The sequence below is a fragment of the Conger conger genome, chromosome 5, assembly GCF_963514075.1.
Source record: "Conger conger chromosome 5, fConCon1.1, whole genome shotgun sequence".
Taxonomy (NCBI): domain Eukaryota; kingdom Metazoa; phylum Chordata; class Actinopteri; order Anguilliformes; family Congridae; genus Conger; species Conger conger.
The window spans coordinates 61,734,894-61,754,913 of NC_083764.1; the positions used below are offsets into that span (position 1 = coordinate 61,734,894).

General features: G+C 40.2%; 1 protein-coding gene across 1 annotated transcript in view; it reads left to right on the top strand.

Annotated features, from left to right (window-relative positions):
* Positions 1-17,523, top strand: part of LOC133129607 (uncharacterized) — a 77,442-nt gene extending 59,919 nt beyond the window's left edge. The window contains exons 11-24 of the mRNA XM_061243808.1: positions 2,907-3,043; positions 4,934-5,045; positions 6,032-6,095; positions 6,243-6,449; positions 6,624-6,769; positions 7,431-7,549; positions 9,532-9,656; positions 9,847-9,944; positions 13,875-14,002; positions 14,384-14,508; positions 14,702-14,841; positions 15,835-15,937; positions 16,404-16,546; positions 16,737-17,523. Coding sequence (XP_061099792.1) covers positions 2,907-3,043; positions 4,934-5,045; positions 6,032-6,095; positions 6,243-6,449; positions 6,624-6,769; positions 7,431-7,549; positions 9,532-9,656; positions 9,847-9,944; positions 13,875-14,002; positions 14,384-14,508; positions 14,702-14,841; positions 15,835-15,937; positions 16,404-16,546; positions 16,737-16,860 — 1,771 coding nt within the window. The 3' untranslated portion in view covers positions 16,861-17,523. The remainder of the gene's footprint in view (positions 1-2,906; positions 3,044-4,933; positions 5,046-6,031; positions 6,096-6,242; positions 6,450-6,623; positions 6,770-7,430; positions 7,550-9,531; positions 9,657-9,846; positions 9,945-13,874; positions 14,003-14,383; positions 14,509-14,701; positions 14,842-15,834; positions 15,938-16,403; positions 16,547-16,736) is intronic.
* The last annotated feature ends 2,497 nt before the right edge of the window (positions 17,524-20,020 follow it).

Sequence of the window (20,020 nt, forward strand, 5' to 3'; positions counted from 1 at the left end):
GTTCTGTCTGGTGGTAAGAACTATTAGGTTCCTCTAAACAGTTGTCCAAGGTCTTCAGAATGAAGATGGTTCATTTCCACCAAGAAGGAGAAGGCTACAAAAACTACCTAGTTCCACTATCATTATTAGAAAATGGAAGATAATTGGAATAGTTGAAATCAAGGCAAGGTCTGGAAGTATGAGTAAGATTTCAGATAGAATGGCCTGAAACTTGGTGAGAAATGCTCAGAAGAACCCACACACAATGCATTGCACTTTAAACAACAAATACCTACATGGCAGAGTTGCCACAAAGAATGACCTCAACACAAAATTAAGAGACTGATGAATTCAAAAGAAAACATTGAGAAGCTGAAGCCTTTTGAAACAATGTGCTTTATACTGACAAAACCAAAATGTCACTTTTTGGCCACCACCAAAGAAGGTATGTTTGGAGAAAAAAAGGTGAAGCCTTTGTGAGGAAGAACACTCTGCCAGCTGCGAAGCATGGAGGTGGATCCATTATGTTTTGGGGTTGTGTGGCAGCTGGGGGCACAGGAAATATTGTGCAAATGGAAAGAGGAATGGATACCACCAAATATCAAGAAATTCTAGATGACAATGTTCAAAGGTCAGTTCAGACATTGAATTTAAAGAGAGATTGGGTATTCCCGGAAGACAGTGATCCAAAGCATACCTCAAAATTAACTATGAAGTACCTCCAGCAAAGGCGGATGAAGGTTTCGGAATGGTCACCCGGTCCCCGGACTTGAATATTATTGAACATCTGTGGCGAGATCTCAAACATGCCGTACATGCAAAGAGGCCGAAGAATATTTCTAAGCTCGAGGTGTTCTGCCAGGAAGAATAGGGAAAGATTCAAAAAGGAAGAATTGAAAGACTCTTAGCTGGCTACAGAAAGCGCTTGAAAACTGTTATAGTTGCCCGAGGAGGAACGACAAAGTAATAAGTGACAGGGTTCCAAAACGTTTTACATTTTTATTATTTGGAAACTGTAAAAAGTTAAAATAAAAAGTAATCTTGCTTTAAAATTTGATGTTTAACGTGATACCATTCAGAGGTCAGGTCCACTTCTGTTCACTTAGTTGTAAAATTGTTGCCCAGATTTTTGCACTTTTTTCAAATTGTATTAGACCTGTGCATTCATCACATAATACAGTGCATCCGGAAAGTATTCACAGCGCTTCACTTTTCCCACATTTTGTTATGTTACCGCCTTATTCCAAAATGGAATAAATTCATTTTTTTCCTCAAAATGCTACACACAACACCCCATAATGCCAACATGAAAGAAGTTTTTTAGAAATGTTTGCAAATTTATTAAAAATAAAAAACTGAGTAATCACATGTACATAAGTATTTACAGCCTTTGCCATGAAGCTCAAAATTGAGCTCAGGTGCATCCTGTTTCCACTGATCAACCTTGAGATGTTTCTACGGCTTAATTGGAGTCCACCTGTGGTAAATTCAGTTGATTGGACATGATTTGGAAAGGCACACACCTTTCTATATAAGGTCCCACAGTTGACAGTGCATGTTGGAGCACAAACCAACCATGAAGTCAATGGAATTGTCTCTAGACCTCCGAGACAGGATTGTCTCGAGGCACAAATCTGGGGAAGGGTACAGAAAAACTTCTGTTGCTTTGAAGGTCCCAATGAGCACAGTGGCCTCCATCATCTGTAAATGGAAGAAGTTCGGAACCACCAGGACTCTTCCTAGAGCTGGCCGCCCGTCTAAACTGAGCAATCGGGGGAGAAGGGCCTTAGTCAGGGAGGTGACCAAGAACCCGATGGTCACTCTGTCAGAGCTCCAGTGTTCCTCTGTGGAGAGAGGAGAACCTTCCAGAAGGACAACCATCTCTGCAGCAATCCACCAATCAGGCCTGTATGGTAGAGTGGCCAGACGGAAGCCACTCCTTAGTAAAAGGCACATGGCAGCCCACCTGGAGTTTGCCAAAAAGGCACCTGAAGGACTCTCAGACCATGAGAAACAAAATTCTCTGGTCTGATGAGACAAAGATTGAACTCTTTGGCGTGAATGCCAGGCGTCATGTTTGGAGGAAACCAGGCACCGCTCATCACCTGGCCAATACCATCCCTACAGTGACGCATGGTGGTGGCAGCATCATGCTGTGGGGATGTTTTTCAGTGGCAGGAACTGGGAGACTAGTCAGGATTGAGGGAAAGATGAATGCAGCAATGTACAGAGAAATCCTGGATGAAAACCTGCTCCAGAGTACTCTTGACCTCAGACTGGGGCGACGGTTCATCTTTCAGCAGGACAACGACCCTAAGCACACAGCCAAGATATCAAAGGAGTGGCTTCAGGACAACTCTGTGAATGTCCTTGAGTGGCCCAGCCAGAGCCCAGACTTGAATCCAATTGAACATCTCTGGATAGATCTGAAAATGGCAGTGCACCGACGCTCCCCATCCAACCTGATGGAGCTTGAGAGGTGCTGCAAAGAGGAATGGGCGAAACTTCCCAAAGATAGGTGTGTCAAGCTTGTGGCATCATATTCAAAAAGACTTGAGGCTGTAATTGCTGCCAAAGGTGCATCAACAAAGTATTGAGCAAAGGCTGTGAATACTTATGTAAATGTGATTTCTTTGTTTTTTATTTTTAATAAATTTGCAAAAATTTCAAAAAAACTTATTTCATGTTGTCATTATGGGGTGTTGTGTGTAGAATTTTGAGGAAAAAAATGAATTTATTCCATTTTGGAATAAGGCTGTAACATAACAAAATGTGGGGAAAGTGAAGTGCTGTGAATACTTTCCATATGCACTGTATTTGCCTGTGTTCAAGGCATACTCTGCGTTTAAGATGGGTGCTGTTTGGAGTTGTGTCTCTATGTGGTTCAGGTTGTCTATATGACTCATGTGTTGAACTGGACATGGTAGCTTTCAGGTCAATCCAGAGAAGACATATGAGGAGATGACTGTTGGGTTGACAGTGTATTCTCACCTGGAACTGACTCCACCTTTGCAACTGACGAAATTTGGAATGGAAGGGCCCCGCCTCATTCTCATAGACGAAGGTAGGATGCTGGTAATAAAAAGGGTGAGCAACCCTGAGCATGAGTTTGCCCTAAAATGTCATTTGATTAACTTTTCAGTTAAAATTCTTTTTTTTATTGAACATGCACTTAAGATTATACAGTATTCTGGGCTCCAGAATTATTGGCACCCTTAATAAAAATGGAGAAATAAAGTCCAAAATTCATCATGCCTGGTAATGCATTGTAGGGGTCCTCGCACGGGACTCCAAATTATGTAGGGTCCTCGCACGGGCCGCCAAATCACGCAGGGATTTTACTCTCTACGAAACCGTGGCGCCAGTTAAACGTTGTGTAGCAGTATAACTGCAAAAAGTAATCAGTCTCATGAAATTACTATTATCAGAAATATCTAACCACAAATTTAGTATTTTAATTAATATTTAAAATAACCAATATTAATGATTAAACATACCGATAACCTGAAGGTTGGAAGTTCTTCGAAAGACTGCTTTAACTCGGCTCTCATGTCTACGCGATTCCAAAACGGACACCGGGGTTTAATAACATGTATTTATTAAACAAACATACAAACACATAACAGATAAACTAACGGGAAGTTAGTAAGGAAATTTAATTGGGTTAAGACTAAACTAAACACTGGCTATGCCTGAATGTTTGTTCTCTTACTGAGTCCATACGCATTGGATCCAAAAGACGTGCTGTCCTTATAGGAGCCGCGATGGTGCTGTGAATGCGTGTCCTGGATAGATGCGCAGGCTGGGGCGTCTTAGCCGCGCGCTGTCGTCTGGTCCACTCGGTTGCTGGAAGGATGTTCGCTTGTCCTTTTTCCGGGTGGAAAAGTTCGTTGCTGTTGTTCTTTGGTGAGCTTTGCAGGGGTAAACTGATGTAGCGTTCCGCGTACACCAGTTTCCACTCGCTATAGGCCACGAAGTTACCGCGAGGTAACTGGGTGTGTCCGTAGGCCTGGTAGTGCGCTGTGCAGCATTCAGCCTCTGTCCGAGTCTCGGAGCAGATGAGCTGAAGCGAATGTCCAAAAAGGGTGCGTCGAAGAGAAGAAGCAGAAAAGGCAGAAGAAGCAGAAGAGACAGAAGAGAGATCCCAAGAACGTGTCTTGCTCTTATACGGGACCGTTTATTGCTCCCGCCATTACGGGATTGGCTGAACCAAGTTAGACGTCATTCGTGGTGGACGTCGCAGAATTTTCCTGTGGGAATGTGGAAGTTGTAGTCCCTACAGCATAAACGGTAAAAGATACCAACACAGTAAGGGCAGTAATAAAAACATGTAAAACTTCTGGAATGGTTCCAAACCTGCCAGGAAAAGGATACATTACATTACGGTCATTTAGCAGATGCTCTAATCCAGAGCAATGTACAATAAAGTATATGATATTCGCTAAGGAAAATGGTGAGGGTGTACCCCAAGGATCAAGCATCTCTGAACACACAACGGTGAAGAAGATGGGCTATAGCAGCAGGAGACCAATAAGTAAACAAAATAAGTAATAAATACCTAATGAAATGCTCACTGAGTGTACATACAGTATAACCGTGTGTATTCAAATATGATCTACAATATGGGCTAAACCATGACATTGCATGCATATAAAAGAATGTATGAAAGGTGATCTGCAGAGGTATTGTTATACCAGGGAAAGATTGGCTTACAATCATTTCAGAATAATAAAAATGCAGTTTATGTACAAGTCCTCTCACTTTGTACATAAGGCCCCACAAGTTTGTCTCACCTAATGTAATTTTTAAATTAAGAAAGAAATAATGGTTAGAACAATGTGAACTTAATATTATTATGCAACCTTTCAAAATTCTGGTAAGTCAAAAATTATTATTGTACATGTGTATGTGTATGTGTATCATTTAATGTATAATTTATTTCCACTCAATTAAGGTAACTGTGCAGTTTATCTGAGCCCAAACAAAGGACAACAATCACTGGTCCAGGTTTTTGATTGTCTCGCCGGGAAAGAAAAGGCTGTCAATGTGATTGAATTGGCAACACGGTATTTAAAATAATTTATCTAAACTTGAATTAATAGTTTTGCATATTCTAGTCATCTAATGTTGTAATGCTGCATGTAATTGTAATTATATAATGTAAATTCATCAATTTCTATATGTCCAGTTAAGCAATGGAATTTTTTGGATTTAGATTTTTTTTCCCCACCTAATAAAACCAACAGTTAAAAAGGTTACTTGTTATTCACAGTGATTTCACTAATTACCATGTCTTTAACAGCAAAGAGGTGATTGAGAGAGATTTATTTAATTATGGTCATCCAGTATCTGCACAAGTCATGCAACTACAGACCATCATAATTCAGTGAAAGGTCCTAAATAAACGTAGTATACATTTTACATTACATTTTAGTAATTTGGCAGAATAGTTCAACTGAATCAAATCAATATTTTTTGTGACCACCCTTTGGCATCAAAACTGCATCACTTCTCTGAGATATCCAACTCTGTCTTGCAGTTCTATAAGACAATCAGCAGGGAGGTTGTTCCAAGCATGTTGGAGAACTTGCCACAGTTCTTCTGCAGACTTTGGTTGGCTCCTTGCTTCTGATCTCAAACAGCCTTGATCAAGTTTTTATGTTAAAAGTAGTCAATTGCTTACAATAATATGTTACTTTTTTCATTAAAAAAAACTTTTACATTGAAATTTTAAATGTGTTCTTTCATACTAACACACAAACACACAAAAAACATATATATATAATAAAGTATCGGATGCCTAAGTCACAACATCCTGCGAAATTGCTAGGATGAAAAAAGCCTTTTTAGTTCCTGACTTTCTTTTCTATGAAAACTGCTGGAAACCAGGGGGAGACGTTTCAAGGTGTGCGACACTCAATGTGAATATTTCATACTTATTAAAGACACTGCTGGGAAAATTCAGTGCATGGGTGTAACTATATGCATGCATCTTTCTGTAGTGTTCATCCATATTTATTTCACTTTCAAGTCATGAAAATGTTTATTTTAGACTCAAAGATGCCAGAACAGACCAGACAAACAAAATCAGTGGGGTGCCAGAAGAGGCAATATTGGTAAACTCAATGTGCCTGTGTTTCATGTTTTATTATGCTGGTTCGAATGTGATGATGGAGGTATAAATGCAAATGACTTAATTCCATCTTCCAGACATTTTATCAGGAAGATAACAAATATGATATTATTTATTATTGATATTTCAGGTTCTTGTTGATGCAAGCTCTTCAATGGCGGCTGTATGCTACGAACAGGATCGGACACGGAGCAGGATGGATGCTGTGAAGCAGCTCTTCCTGGCTTTCATGGACAGGACCAGTGCATACGCATTTCATCATATCATTGGTCTGGTTAAGATTGGAGGACGGTGCCCGGAATTTCATGAGTTCACAGAGACTGTTGGAGTTTTTCAGGTAATCTTTTTCTGTGAATTGTAATTTCATTCACAATGATTTCAAAACATTTAGAATGAATGTACAGTGTATAAACACAAGTTTTTCCATTGTAGTAGACCTGCGAAATGGTATTGAGATTTAATTGCATTCCATTTACTTGTATTAAATGTTGTATTATCTTTGGTACCTCAGGGGTATGTCAACAGTCTTAAAGCCTGTGGAGTCACTCCCCTGTACGATGCCTTGAATCTTGGAATTTCTAAGCTGAGCGATATCAAGAAGAAATTTCCAGACTGCAGACTCCGCATGCTGTGTCTCAGTGATGGGAATGATGAAGGGTAAATTCCCATTTATGCTTTCAATGAAATGAAGCAAGCTAATAGTGTGGCAAGCTAGCTAATGTTAGCTCTCCAGGCGGATTATGTATTACTTATTCATGCGATTATCTAAACAGCCAATCGTGTGGTAGCAGTGCAGTGCATAAAATATGCAGATATGGGTCAAGAGCTTCAGCTAATGTTCACATCAACCATCAGAATGGGGGAAAAATGTGATCTTAAGTATTTTGACCGTGGCATGATTGTTGGTGCCTGACAGGCTGGTTGGAGTATTTCTGTAATGGCTGATCTCCTGGGATTTTCACACACAACAGTCTCTAGAGTTCATCTGGTGAGCAGCAGTTCTGCAGACAGAAACGCCTTGTTATTGAGAGAGGTCAGTGGAGAAGGGTCAGACTGGTTGAAGCTGAGAAGGTGACAGTAACGCAAATAACCACACATTACAACAGTGGTGTGCAGAAGAGCATCTCTGAACCCACAACGCATCAAACCTCTGAGTGTATAGGCTACAGCAGCAGAAGATTTAATAAGCCAAAAACATCCAATGAATACCTAATAAAGTGCTCACTGAGTGTATGCAGATCTTGCCTCAAACTATGACTTCATTAATTTTACATTTTTACATTTAAATTACTGAAGATTTGTCTTTTCACAATATTAGTTCTAGCTGTGATCCTGTGAAAGTTGCAGTCGGGCTGATTGACGCTGACATTGTAGTGGACACTGTCATCCTTGGAGGAGAGGAAAACAGTGTCCTGCACGGAATCAGCAATGTGACAGGTCACCAACATTCTCATTACATTCAACTATTTATCTGTTGTCATTTAGTTTATTCACAAATATCACTACTATATACTGTAATTTTGCATGCTTGAAATGTTATGCATACACCGATCAGCCACAACATTAAAACCACATGCTTAAACCAGTTTTTCCATGATTAAAAATGAAAAATACACTGCATTCTACAGTCCCCTCCTAAAGGGGCCAATTCCTTCGTTTTTGCAATACATTGAATACATTTGGGGTTGAGATAAAAATACGATATAAAAAGATGACACTTTGGTAGAGGTTAATCGTGGTCTCATCAGTCCATACAACTTTGTTCCAATGAGTGGTTTGCATCTTGTGGTATGCCTCTGAATTGCTGCTCTTCTTCGAACGGTTGATTGAGATACCTTCACTGCTACCCTGCGGAGATTATTTCTGACGTCACTGATTGAGGTTTAGGGGCTTTTCTCCATTTGAAAATTTGAATGAAAATTTGAATGAAAATTTGAATGAAAATTTGAATGAAAATTTGAATGAAAATTTGAATGAAAATTTGAAAACGAGATGCTACGTTCTTGCTAGCTTGCTCAACATGAGTAAATGAAAACTGAAATCACTCCGAGGGTTTTTTAAATATTATTAGCCTTTTTGGAAAAAACTCATTTTTTTTAATGAATGAAATTTGAATGAAGGCAACTCTTAATCAGACAGAAGAGTGTCTCAAGAATCTCACTACAAACTGGTGTACTTGGAACTGGGCACAGGATGAGGATCAACGATCTGACAGGGAATGAGTGCTCAGACTGGGATATATATACACAGGGAAATGGACATTCTATTCAGGAGCAGGTGTGAGTGGGCGGAACTAAACATTTAACACAGGGGAACTGCACGAGGGAATCAGGTAACATAACGCGGGGTAAACGCAAGACCAGACATAGAGTAAAACTAAACTGCATGCACACAACATGACCTGGGGTTAGCAGGCAGACTGTGAGGATAGATTTGTAAGAACAGGATAGGGTAACAAGGTAACGAAGCAAGAGAGCTCCAGAATAGCAGCAAGGCACAGCAATACTGAAAGAAGCGGAGTTACAGGAAAGCGTGGAATTGGGAATCGTTAATATTGTTATTTTACATGTAAGAATAAATAATCACCCAAGCCAAAAAGCGTGGTTAATACCAGTAAATGTATACAACATGAATGTATTAGCTAAACTCAAAAGACAAACAGCGTTAGAGTTCATTAGTACTGATTAGTAATCATGGTTGGCATTTATATGGCACCTTTATCAAAAGCACTGTACAATTGATGCGTCTCATTCACCCATTCACACACACACTCACACACCGACGGCGATTGGCTGCCATGCAAGGCGCCGACCAGCTCGTCAGGAGCATTTGGGGGTTAGGTGTCTTGGTCAGGGACACTTCGACACAGCCCGGGCGGGGGATCGAACCGGCAAGCCTCCGACTGCCAGACGACTGCTCTTACTGCCTGAGCCATGTCACCTACATGCAGATAGACTGTTAAACCAGAGTCACAAAAATAGCCAAAGTCATGTTACTCATAGGACGGGGAGTGTTCAGGTAGAAACGGAGGCATGCAATGACCAGACCGTGAACCTATGAATGTAATGAAATCAGACATGAACAGAAGTAATGTAAATATGGAAAATAACTAAATACACAAAATGAATCAAGACTGACAATAAACACTAAAGCAGAGGTACAAAAGGAATAGGCAATAATCAATGATCATAATATCAGACAGGAAACGGACATAATTAACCAGGCAATATAATCAGACAGACGGAATCCAGGAACATAACACAAACATTTATTGTGTCTTTATTGTGAGTTTACATATATGTTTATGGGCTATTGTACAGGAGAAACTGCAATATAATCTATAGGAAAAATAACTATATCAGGCTTGCAAAATGTCTGATGTGGGAAATATTATGAAGTAATCACTTTTTTTTTTACAGGAGGTTGCTGTTTCAAACCAGAGACAGGTAAAGAGGCATTAAAACTCTTTGAAATGGAAACTGTCCTGTCTTTGAAGGGAAGGAAACTGAAGAAAAAATATCAGGCATCCTCTATCCAAGGACTGGTAAGAAACCTATTTTGTCATTGCTGAAAAAAAAAAAGTTTTTCTATTTTAGTATTTAGGGTCTCTTGCAAGCAAAACAGAAGCCTCCTAATTATGCACTCCATTTCTAGTGTACATTGAGAAAAGTTTGACTCCATACAAACGATTTGTATTATGACAATATATTCATATTGTATTTTGTTCTTAACAGGCTGATTTGTCTGCCATTTTGCAAAGAAAGGGCTATGACAAGGAACCAGAGGTTTTACATCCTAAAGGGGTCAATGACAAAGTGACTTTGCCACTAATGTAAGTACTGTAAGATACAGAATACAGAGATAAGATAAGAGATAAGAATAACATGTATAGTGGTATACATCCTGGTTAATTTCACACTGTTCACTGTCCATCCAGACGTAAGTACGGTATTAAGGTGCCTACATTCGACTAGAACAGTCAGGGTTGACCAGGGTTCAGCTTCCAGAATTAGCCAGCAGAGGCCACCAGCACTTCACCCTTCCTTGTCTCTTTTTCAAGTATAATATGTAATTTCCGATATAAATGCATTTCCTTTTTTATATTTGTCTTTTTTTTTTTTTTGTAATATCTGAATATCCCGCTTCAAAAGTGGACGACCGTATACCTGAAGTCAAAACTTTAAACATCATTAAAGCTACTTTCACGTCAATATAAATTTGACTAGTCCTGATACGGGAGGGGCGGCACGGATGGTGCAGCGGGTAGCACTGCCGCCTCACAGCAAGGAGGTCCTGGGTTCGAATCCCCGTCGGCCGGGGCCTCTCTGTGCGGAGTTTGCATGTTCTCCCCGTGTCTGCGTGGGTTTCCTCCGGGTACTCCGGTTTCCTCCCACAGTCCAAAGACATGCAGATTAGGCTGATTGGAGAGTCTAAATTGCCCGTAGGTATGAGTGTGTGAGTGAATGGTGTGTGTGCCCTGCGATAGACTGGCGACCTGTCCAGGGTGTATTCCTGCCTTTCGCCCAATGTATGCTGGGATAGGCTCCAGCCCCCTGCGACCCTGATCAGGATAAGCGGGTTCAGATAATGGATGGATGGATGATACGGGAGGCGTTGTTATTCTCACAGAACTGTATCCGACGCGGCACACTCGAATGAGCCCTTCCTATGAAAAAAGTAAGAGACATTTCTGATAAGAATGATCTTGCATGATGCCCAATGTTAGTAAGTAACAGTTTGCGTGTGGGGTGATGCTTTTTATAAACATTTACATTGAATTTACATTTACAATCATTGGGCCTCATTTATCAAACGTGAGCCGAACGAAATTCACCATAAATCCATCGGAAATGCATTTCCACAAATAATGTGGGATTTATCAAAGTTTTCGGATGTCAGTTTTCTCATAGGAGCCAAACAAACTTCACGAGTGGTCTCAGCTGTTCGTATTGTGCGCGGAAATGAAGCACGGTTGTAAAGCGTGTTTTGTTATTTTATTATTCCATCCATCCATCCATTATCTTAACCCGCTTATCCTGAACAGGGTCGCAGGGGGGCTGGAGCCTATCCCAGCATACATTGGGCGAAAGGCAGGAATACACCCTGGACAGGTCGCCAGTCCATCGCAGGGCACACACACCATTCACTCACACACTCACACCTATGGGCAATTTAGACTCTCCAATCAGCCTAACCTGCATGTCTTTGGACTGTGGGAGGAAACCGGAGTACCCGGAGGAAACCCACGCAGACACGGGGAGAACATGCAAACTCCACACAGAGAGGCCCCCGGCCGACGGGGGATTTCATTATTCCACTAATGAATATATATGCCTAGTCTTAGGCACCCTAGACTTTATTGTATATGTTTATTTCTTTGTGTGTGTTAGTATGAAAGAACACATTTGAGATTTCCAAATATTCATTTTCCAAAATGACAGACAATTTTGTATTTCATTTAAAAAAGTAACCGATTTGTTATAATTATTCATATCATATAAAAACGCAACAGGATTCAACATCAAATTGGGTGATGTTTCATTCCGGTAATCCTGATTAATTAATGCTTAAGTGGAGTTGAATGTAAATTCCATAAAACACGTATGGGGCATGGTGTAGCCTACTACGCGTACGAAACCACGAACTATAATGGCGAGTTCCAAGTTCAAGCTACACCTGCAAACATCATGGTAGGCTATAGAAGTGGCATGACATGTGGCTGATTTGTTTACGAGTTTTGTTTTTTGCCTCGCGTTTAATGTCAGAGGTTGATGTGAGCTGTTTCTTCCAGTCGGAATGAGCTAATTTGTTCATTCTAATATGACGTGAATGCAGCATTAGACTTCGTTGTTATCGTTTTACATTACATTTACAGCGTTATTATAATATTTGAAGCATGGCCACATAATCACTTTATGAGGGGCCGTTTAGGAAATATTCCAGAATTTTGTTACACACACACATGAAACACGTACGCATTCGCATGTGAAACTCTCACACATGCATTCATACTACTGAAAACTCACACACATGTATGTGAAACGCTCACACATACACATGAAACGCTCGCATTCATACAAGTGAAACGCGCATTCATACAAGTGAAACGCTCGTCCATTTCTCTCATTTGTTGCACAAGATACTCTCCTTGGATTCATTTCTAAATACCAGAATAGCAGAAAGAAGAGAGCGACATCATAGGGCAAATTACTACTGTGGATTTATTTTTTACCTATCGACTACCTACATTTTAATTTATTTTATTTTACCATGGAAAATGAAACCTCAGCTTGGAGCAACGCGCTCCAAGCCATCCTCTGTTTGGAGACCGAAACCAGGAAGTGTCAGCGTTCGTGGGATTTGCTGAACAAAATTGCACATATATACACAAAATTACTTTGCTTGCTCAATATTGTAGTAACTAAGATATTCGCTGGAAAAAATAATTTTTTGATGGACATATTTAGCAACTGCGCCGCGAATTGTATACGCATTGTAGCGCTGTATCAGCGGGCTCCCGGCCAGCGGAGAAAGCCTTGCACGAAGCAGATGGCATCCAATCACACGACTCCTGGAAGGCAACGAGTACTAGCCAATCAGAGGCAGAGTAGGGCGGGTCTTAGCGCAATACGGTTGGGGGAAAAAATAACGCCTTCCGGATATAGTGCAATGGACGAGCGTTTCACTTGTATGAATGCGAGCGTTTCATGTGTATGAATGCGCGCGTTTCATGTGTATCTGTGTGAGCGTTTCACATACATGTGTGTGAGTTTTCAGTAGTATGAATGCATGTGTGAGAGTTTCACATGTGAATGCGTACGTGTTTCATATGTGTTTGTGTAACAAAATTCTGGAATATTTCCTAAACGGCCCAAATGTGCCAAATGTGAAACCATTTCTTTTTACTCGTTGTATAGTGCTTGTTTAAACCAGTTTTTCATATATGATATGCATTACTCATGAACAGATAATCATTCGTGAAAAGTTTGCAAATAAATGTCTTGTAAGCGTATTGGTGCGGGTTTGTGTGTGCACTGTCTTGTTAATTAAATATCTTGGTACGTACTGGTGTTCACGATGATGTGTATACTCCAGGACCTGTAGACTTTTTCATATTTAACAAGAAATAAAGACCACCCGCTATATTTTAAAATGCATGGCATCTAAACCTACATCAGTTTCACCCTGCTTCCCTCTGTAGGACTTACATGGTACTGCCTGTGATGGAACTTATGTCAGAATAGATCCCACGCATTTTTAAATATGGCGGCTCTTTATTATTTTTAAAATATGAAACATTCTATATTCTGGCACACTTGTTACTATATAATGATCATGAACACCAGTACGTACCAAGATATTTAAATAACAAAAACATGCACTATTAAGTGTTTATTGACAAGTTCATACAGTTTAAACCATTTGTAATTGTGAAAAAATGTTCATGTTAATTTAATGTTATGGCTGATCGGTGTAGGTTTTTGGCTTGTTGTACTTCCATTAACAGAACTTCAATCTCCGCTTCAGAGGGCGCCAATTTATGCTAATCACTAATTTTGTGCACGCGCCTTTGATTTACGATCACTTGGTATTTATCATCAGACACACGTGGATACGGAAAAAAAAACGGTGTCCACGCGTCTTTCGTGAATCTGGCGAAAGCTGTTCGTTCGTTTCTGATTACACAGGCATTTGTGCATGTGTGCCACTGTGTCTAATACATACCTAATAATAATGAATGTAATACTGTCTTATTGTGCAGTGCTTTGAATAATGCACCCAAGCAAACCACAGTAATGAGCAGGGAGAGACGAATTCTGGATGAGCTGAGGAGCCTGCACGTGGATCCCCATCCGTACTGCACAGTGTTTCCCTCTGAGAGCGACCTCAGTGAGTAACTAAGCTACGCTAACCACTTCGACATCATCATACACTGCTCTTCACATCGTATTTCAAACAAGTGACACGCAGAAGTAGAAAAGGCGTGGTCATTGTTGATGAAAATATCCCGTAAAAATGGTGAAAAGATCACATTGCTGTAAGTCTACATTACTTTGACTATGTTTCGAAAGAACAGTCAAATCCTGTACATTTGACAATAAACAATTATTTTTACAGTATACTGTTGGTGCAGATCATTGTTTTATTGGTATTGTTTATTTTTCATTTCATTTCACACACACATGCACACACATTCATATTCCAAAATATCACCTTGCCAACTCGAATGTCTTTGTTTATGTACATCAGAAGTTCTCATTTCCCTTTCAGGTTTCTGGAAGATTCTGATGTCAGGGCCTCCTGATACACCATATGAAAAAGGGAACTTTGAGCTCTACTGCCAATTTGGGGCAGATTACCCCCTCAAACCCCCTCAAGTGCGTTTCCTCACTCCTGTATCCTTCCCCAGAGACTGACTCAGGCTTGGAGGTGTTATAATTGCATTTGTAGAAACACCCAGAATAAATAATGCCATGTTACGACTTTCTGACAACATTTTAGCTATCCATGAATTAACCAATAATAAAATATTTTCCATGTGTTCCACCTGCAAATGCAAGTAATTTCTTTAAGGTAAAAATACTGTAGATCCACCACTGCAATGTGAACAGTATCGGACGTATCTGTCACAATATATTTGATCGGAACTACTCTGCAACAATGAAAGAGATTCTGGATTCAGTGTTCGGACTCCTGATCGCAGCTGAGCCGGATGATCCTTTGGACAGGTAAACTACTCAGGTGTATGTATCAGCCTCTCAGCCTGAATCACGGTCTGTTTCCTGACTTCCAACTGTCATGGTTTTAGCCGGCTCCGTTATTTTCCGGGTATTGCAGGTGCATTTGCTCTAAGGCCTGTCTTCCCTCGATTCTGGGATTCTGGGTGTTTCTCCATGGCAGGCTGGCCTTGATTTAGGCAGCCACGTTGTCTGGCTACACCAGGGATCAAACCACCGATCTTGCAGGTCCCAGTCATTTACCTTAACCACTACGCTACATGCCGCCCTGTTCATGTTTCCCACCTGATGTTTAATTGTCTCCCTCTGTGTATTTAAACCCTGGTCTCAGTTGTATTCTTTGTCAGAAAGTTGATCTATATTCAGAGCCGATTTCTTGTAAGCCTGTTAATTTGACACCCTTTGCCTATTTACGAGTTTGCCTTATCCCTTCGGTTTTGTCTGCCTGATTGATTTTTGGTTTTTGGACTTTTATATTTTTTTCTTTGACTACACACCTGCCTTGCCTTTGTACCACACATTTTTGATATTCTGGATTTTCAACCCTGGACTATTTTACTACCATTCTTTGGCATCTCGATTTTGGCTTTGTCTCTGATTATCTGGCTTTTGATTGTGGCCTGAATAAACAACATTTTCTGAATATCCCCTGGTCTGCATTTGGGTCTCCTGAGCAGAACAATCAGACCTAGTTTTTGTACCCTTTGTATTTAACATGCTGGGTTTAGACTCAAAAAGAAACAATCACAATTACTAGTCTAATGAACAGACTCAAATCCCAACTATTGAGTTGTCTCTTGTTCTCTTGCATGCATCATTTCAGAATTTTAGTTTCAACTAAGTAAGCCTTTTATTTTTGTGTTTTTGTATGTATATTCTTTAATCAAAAATGTAAAATAGCATTTGAGGAATTGAAGGCCAGAGGGCCCATTACAGCACTCACGGTGAACCTACTCCTTAAATCCATTCTTGTATCTCTCACAGTGTCGTAGCTGAGGAGTTCCGGTCCAATCAACAGGCTTATGTGCAACAAGCTGAAAAGACCACTGTAGAAGCAGCAGGTACATCGTTGGAAGACATGGAGAAGGTTAGCGTGACGTATAGTATCCCGAACCTTCTGACATTAAAAAGCTGTAAGCTGTGTTATCGCAAGCCAAAAGCACATTTACCTCTCCTGTTAGGTTTGGGTCAAATATAATCATGGCAAGAACTGTGTAATCAATGAGTTTCTGCAAAACTTGTTTTGAAAACGAGGACGTATCATGTAAGTGAAGTGTGTATGGACAAAGTGTGTACAAAAAAAGATGTTTCAATCTCCTAGTTGTAGATGGCTGACTGGGTGGTGAGGTAAAATACAACTGGAGGCTAAAATATTGCTTATGGTAAATAGGCGGTGGTTAAACTATACCAGGTCAAAATTGACTGGGGAACATAACTAATCCACGAACATGACAGGATGGCTAAGGGTAGCTCTTCAACACAATGTGGAAGTTCTGATTATTCCTCGTATCTAGTAAATCCGGAATTACAATTAATGTTTATTTTCCTTACAGAAATTGGTGGGTGAAGTTTTGAGCAAAGTCCAAATTCCTCATCATTTAGTTTGCCAACTCTCAGGAAAGATGTTTATTGATCCAGTGGTAACCATATATGGAGATGTCTACGAAAGGAAATGCATAGAAAAGGCACTGAAGAAGTAAGTCACCAGTATTGCACCTGGATACGAGTCTGGCAGAGTTATTCACAGCAAAAAAAAAAAATACTGTTCATTTTACAGTAATTTACTGGCAGGTTGTAAATGTACCGTTTTTTTGTTTGTTTTTTGTGTATGTGTATGCTTGATTTAAAAAAAAGTGCTGTAGTTTTACCTCTCTCTTCTTCCACAGGCAAAGGGTAGATCCATTTAACAAAAAGCTTCTGAGAAGAACTGACCTGAAGCCAGACAAAAAAATGAAAGCTATGGTGAAGGAGCACCGGCGCCGTGAAATTTCACAGCCTCTTTCGATTTGAATAAGTGTTTGGACTGTTGGGGGGCTCATCCTGTTAAGGCACTGATGGACCCCACAGTTACAGGCACTGTAAATGACGAAAACCCCCAAAAAATATCTATCACAGGAATCATCACTGTCTTATGCCCTCAAGGTCTACAGTTTGACATGTCCTGATTTATCATACTATGCACTATAAGTAAGACCCCTTTGAGTAGTTCAAAATTAGCACACTTTATCAATATTTTTCCTATTTGCTTATTATTAAAGAAAATCCGTATCTATGCTGGATTGGCAACATTAATTTAGCTTTGATTAGCTCAATTGTTAACAAAACAATTGTTTTTAGAGTGATTCGCAAATACTGCCTTCTCTGCCTTCTCTGCGATGACTCATTCAGGGCTTCTGTTGTGTTTTTAGCAGATGCTATATTATATCTTTTCTGACTGGGCTTCCTTTAGGGATTTTTATTTTGACCAGTTGTCCTTTTCTGCTAATAAATATACTGAATAACATATTTTTGTGAGGAATTAAAATATAATTGTCAATAGTTAATGGAAGAATAGACATACAGACATACCATCAATTGTGGAAATGAAAATGTGATTTTTTTTTTCTGAGCTGCATATTTCACAGCAATAAATTTGTAAAGCACAAATTGCAATAAATGAAAGTCTTTCAATATCTTGATAATATGTGATCTTGATGTTTGTTTTCTAATATTTCCATGGTGAAAATCACACATTTGTCAGTACTGTAAATATACTGTACATTACATTGTTGGCATTTGGCAGACGCTCTTATCCAGAGCAACTTACAGTTGATTAGACTAAGCAGGAGACAATCCTCCCCTGGAGCAATGCAGGGTTAAGGGCCTTGCTCAAGGGCCCAACGGCTGCGTGGATCTTATTGTGGCTACACCGGGATTAGAACCACCAACCTTGCATGTCCCAGTCCTTTACCTTAACCACTACGCTACAGACCGCCCCATACGCCCATTTTTTACGAATGTAGTCTGTCGCTTTAATATCCCAGTTATACCAACATCGCAATGAACTGGCACTGTGGTTCATTGTGTCTCCTAAGAAGAGGCTCTGGGTTTCAGTCCTGCCTGCCTCTCTGCATTGAGCTTGCAGGCTCTCTCCAGGCTTGTGTGGATTTTCTGCAGGTGCTCCAAGTAGGCTGCAAAAGAGGCGTCTACCTCAATGTGACGACCCTGGGTTTCTGGGTCAGTGGTTTTCCAAGGTCCATTATATTTACCCATGAAGGTTTAGAGCCAGGACCGTCCTGACTGGCAGGACTGCATATTTAACGCTCAGAAAATTCTTGAAAGAAATACTTTCATTTTTCGGCTGATATAAAATGTAAGTAATTTCCTTACATTTTATATTTAAGTTAATGTTTGGGCATATATAGCTGCCACATGTGCTGGCTCACTTGCCTTCATTGATAATGTACTGTAAGTCTAATAAATGCCTAGCAAAGAGCTCAGTGCATGTATGTATTCATACTTCATTGCTTACTGTGGAACTATTTCTAGTAAAACATGTGATTGAAACCTGGAGGAAGCCAGTATCGGGCTGAGATATAAAAGAACAGAGACATAGGCCAAAGAATAGGCTTACAAAAAACCTTTTTAGAACATCATTAGGAATAAAGAGAGCATTGGTGTATGTTTGGGATCATTGCCTTACTGTGGGCTGAAGCCCCATCCAATGTGTTTGGAAGCATTTGAGTAAATGGTAAATGGTTGGCATTTATAGAGCGCCTTTATCCAAAGTGCTGTACAATTGATGCTTCTCATTCACACACACACTCACACACTCACACACCAACGGTGATTGGCTGCCATGCAAGGCACCGACCAGCTCGTCAGGAGCATTTGGGGGTTAGGTGTCTTGCTCAAGGTCACTTCGACACAGCCCGGGCGGGGGATCGAACTGGCAACCGCCAGACGACTGCTCTTACTGCCTGAGCCAATGAGATGACTGCTCTTACTGCCTGAGCCAATGGGACGACTGCTCTTACTGCCTGAGCCAATGAGACGACTGCTCTTACTGCCTGAGCCTGAGTGAACTTGAGCAGATAAGATGCTTCTGTAGGCCGTGAATACTTATGTACATGTGATTTTTTTAATTTTATATTTATATTTTATTCACTTAGTTTAACTCTGTCTAGCGGGTCCAGCCAGAGCACTACTCTTATTTTGTTTATATGTCGTAACTACCAGCAGCTGCTATAGTGCACCGTGTTTTTTTTTATTTTTATTAATTTTGGACTTCAGATCTGATATGTTGATGTCATATGTCTGTCTCTATGTGCTGTGCCTGTTTTTATGTAACGCCGCCAACAATGATTTTCTACCGAAAACTAATTTCCCCACGGGGACAATAATGTACCTACTACTACTATTTCTTAGTTTTTTATCTTTTATAAATTAGCAAAAATCTCAAAAAAACTTTTTTCACGTTGTCATTATGGGGTATTGTGTGTAGAATTTGGAGGGAAAAAAATGAATTTAATCAATTTTGGAATAAGGCTGTAACATAACAAAATGTGGAAAAAGTGAAGTGCTGTGAATACTTTCCGGATGCACTGTATTTTTTAGACTTAATGGTCTTCTGGTGCTGTAGCCTATCCACTTAGAGGAATGATGCGTTCAGAGATGCACTTCTGCATATCCCTTCCGCCCAGCTGATCTACACACACACACACACACACACACACCCCACACCTAGTTAACACCAGATGAATAAACACTAATTTGAGAAAATGATTGACAGTGTATAGTCACTCGTACAGTCTGTATTCTAGTCTGTGCTATATTCAACGGACAACCACAATCCAAACTTTGTAAGATCCATGGTAAAAACTCACACAAACAACACACACACACACACACACACACACACTATATAAGGCAGAATTGTACGGCACAGAGCACTTTAAATTAAGTCATTGAGTATGACCAGTTTAATAGCTCACTGCTTTTGCCCCCCTCAGATAAATATGATCGCTACTTCGTGTAACGACCAGATATCTCGTTACAGATGCAACAGAAGAGGAAAAACGTTGTCCTAGAAAAAGTAAAAAGTCCATGTTTGAATGTTTTCCGTTCGCTTCGTCTCCAGGGAGCAGATCCGTTGAGATCGCGAGAGAATCCACGTTACCACGGAGACCCG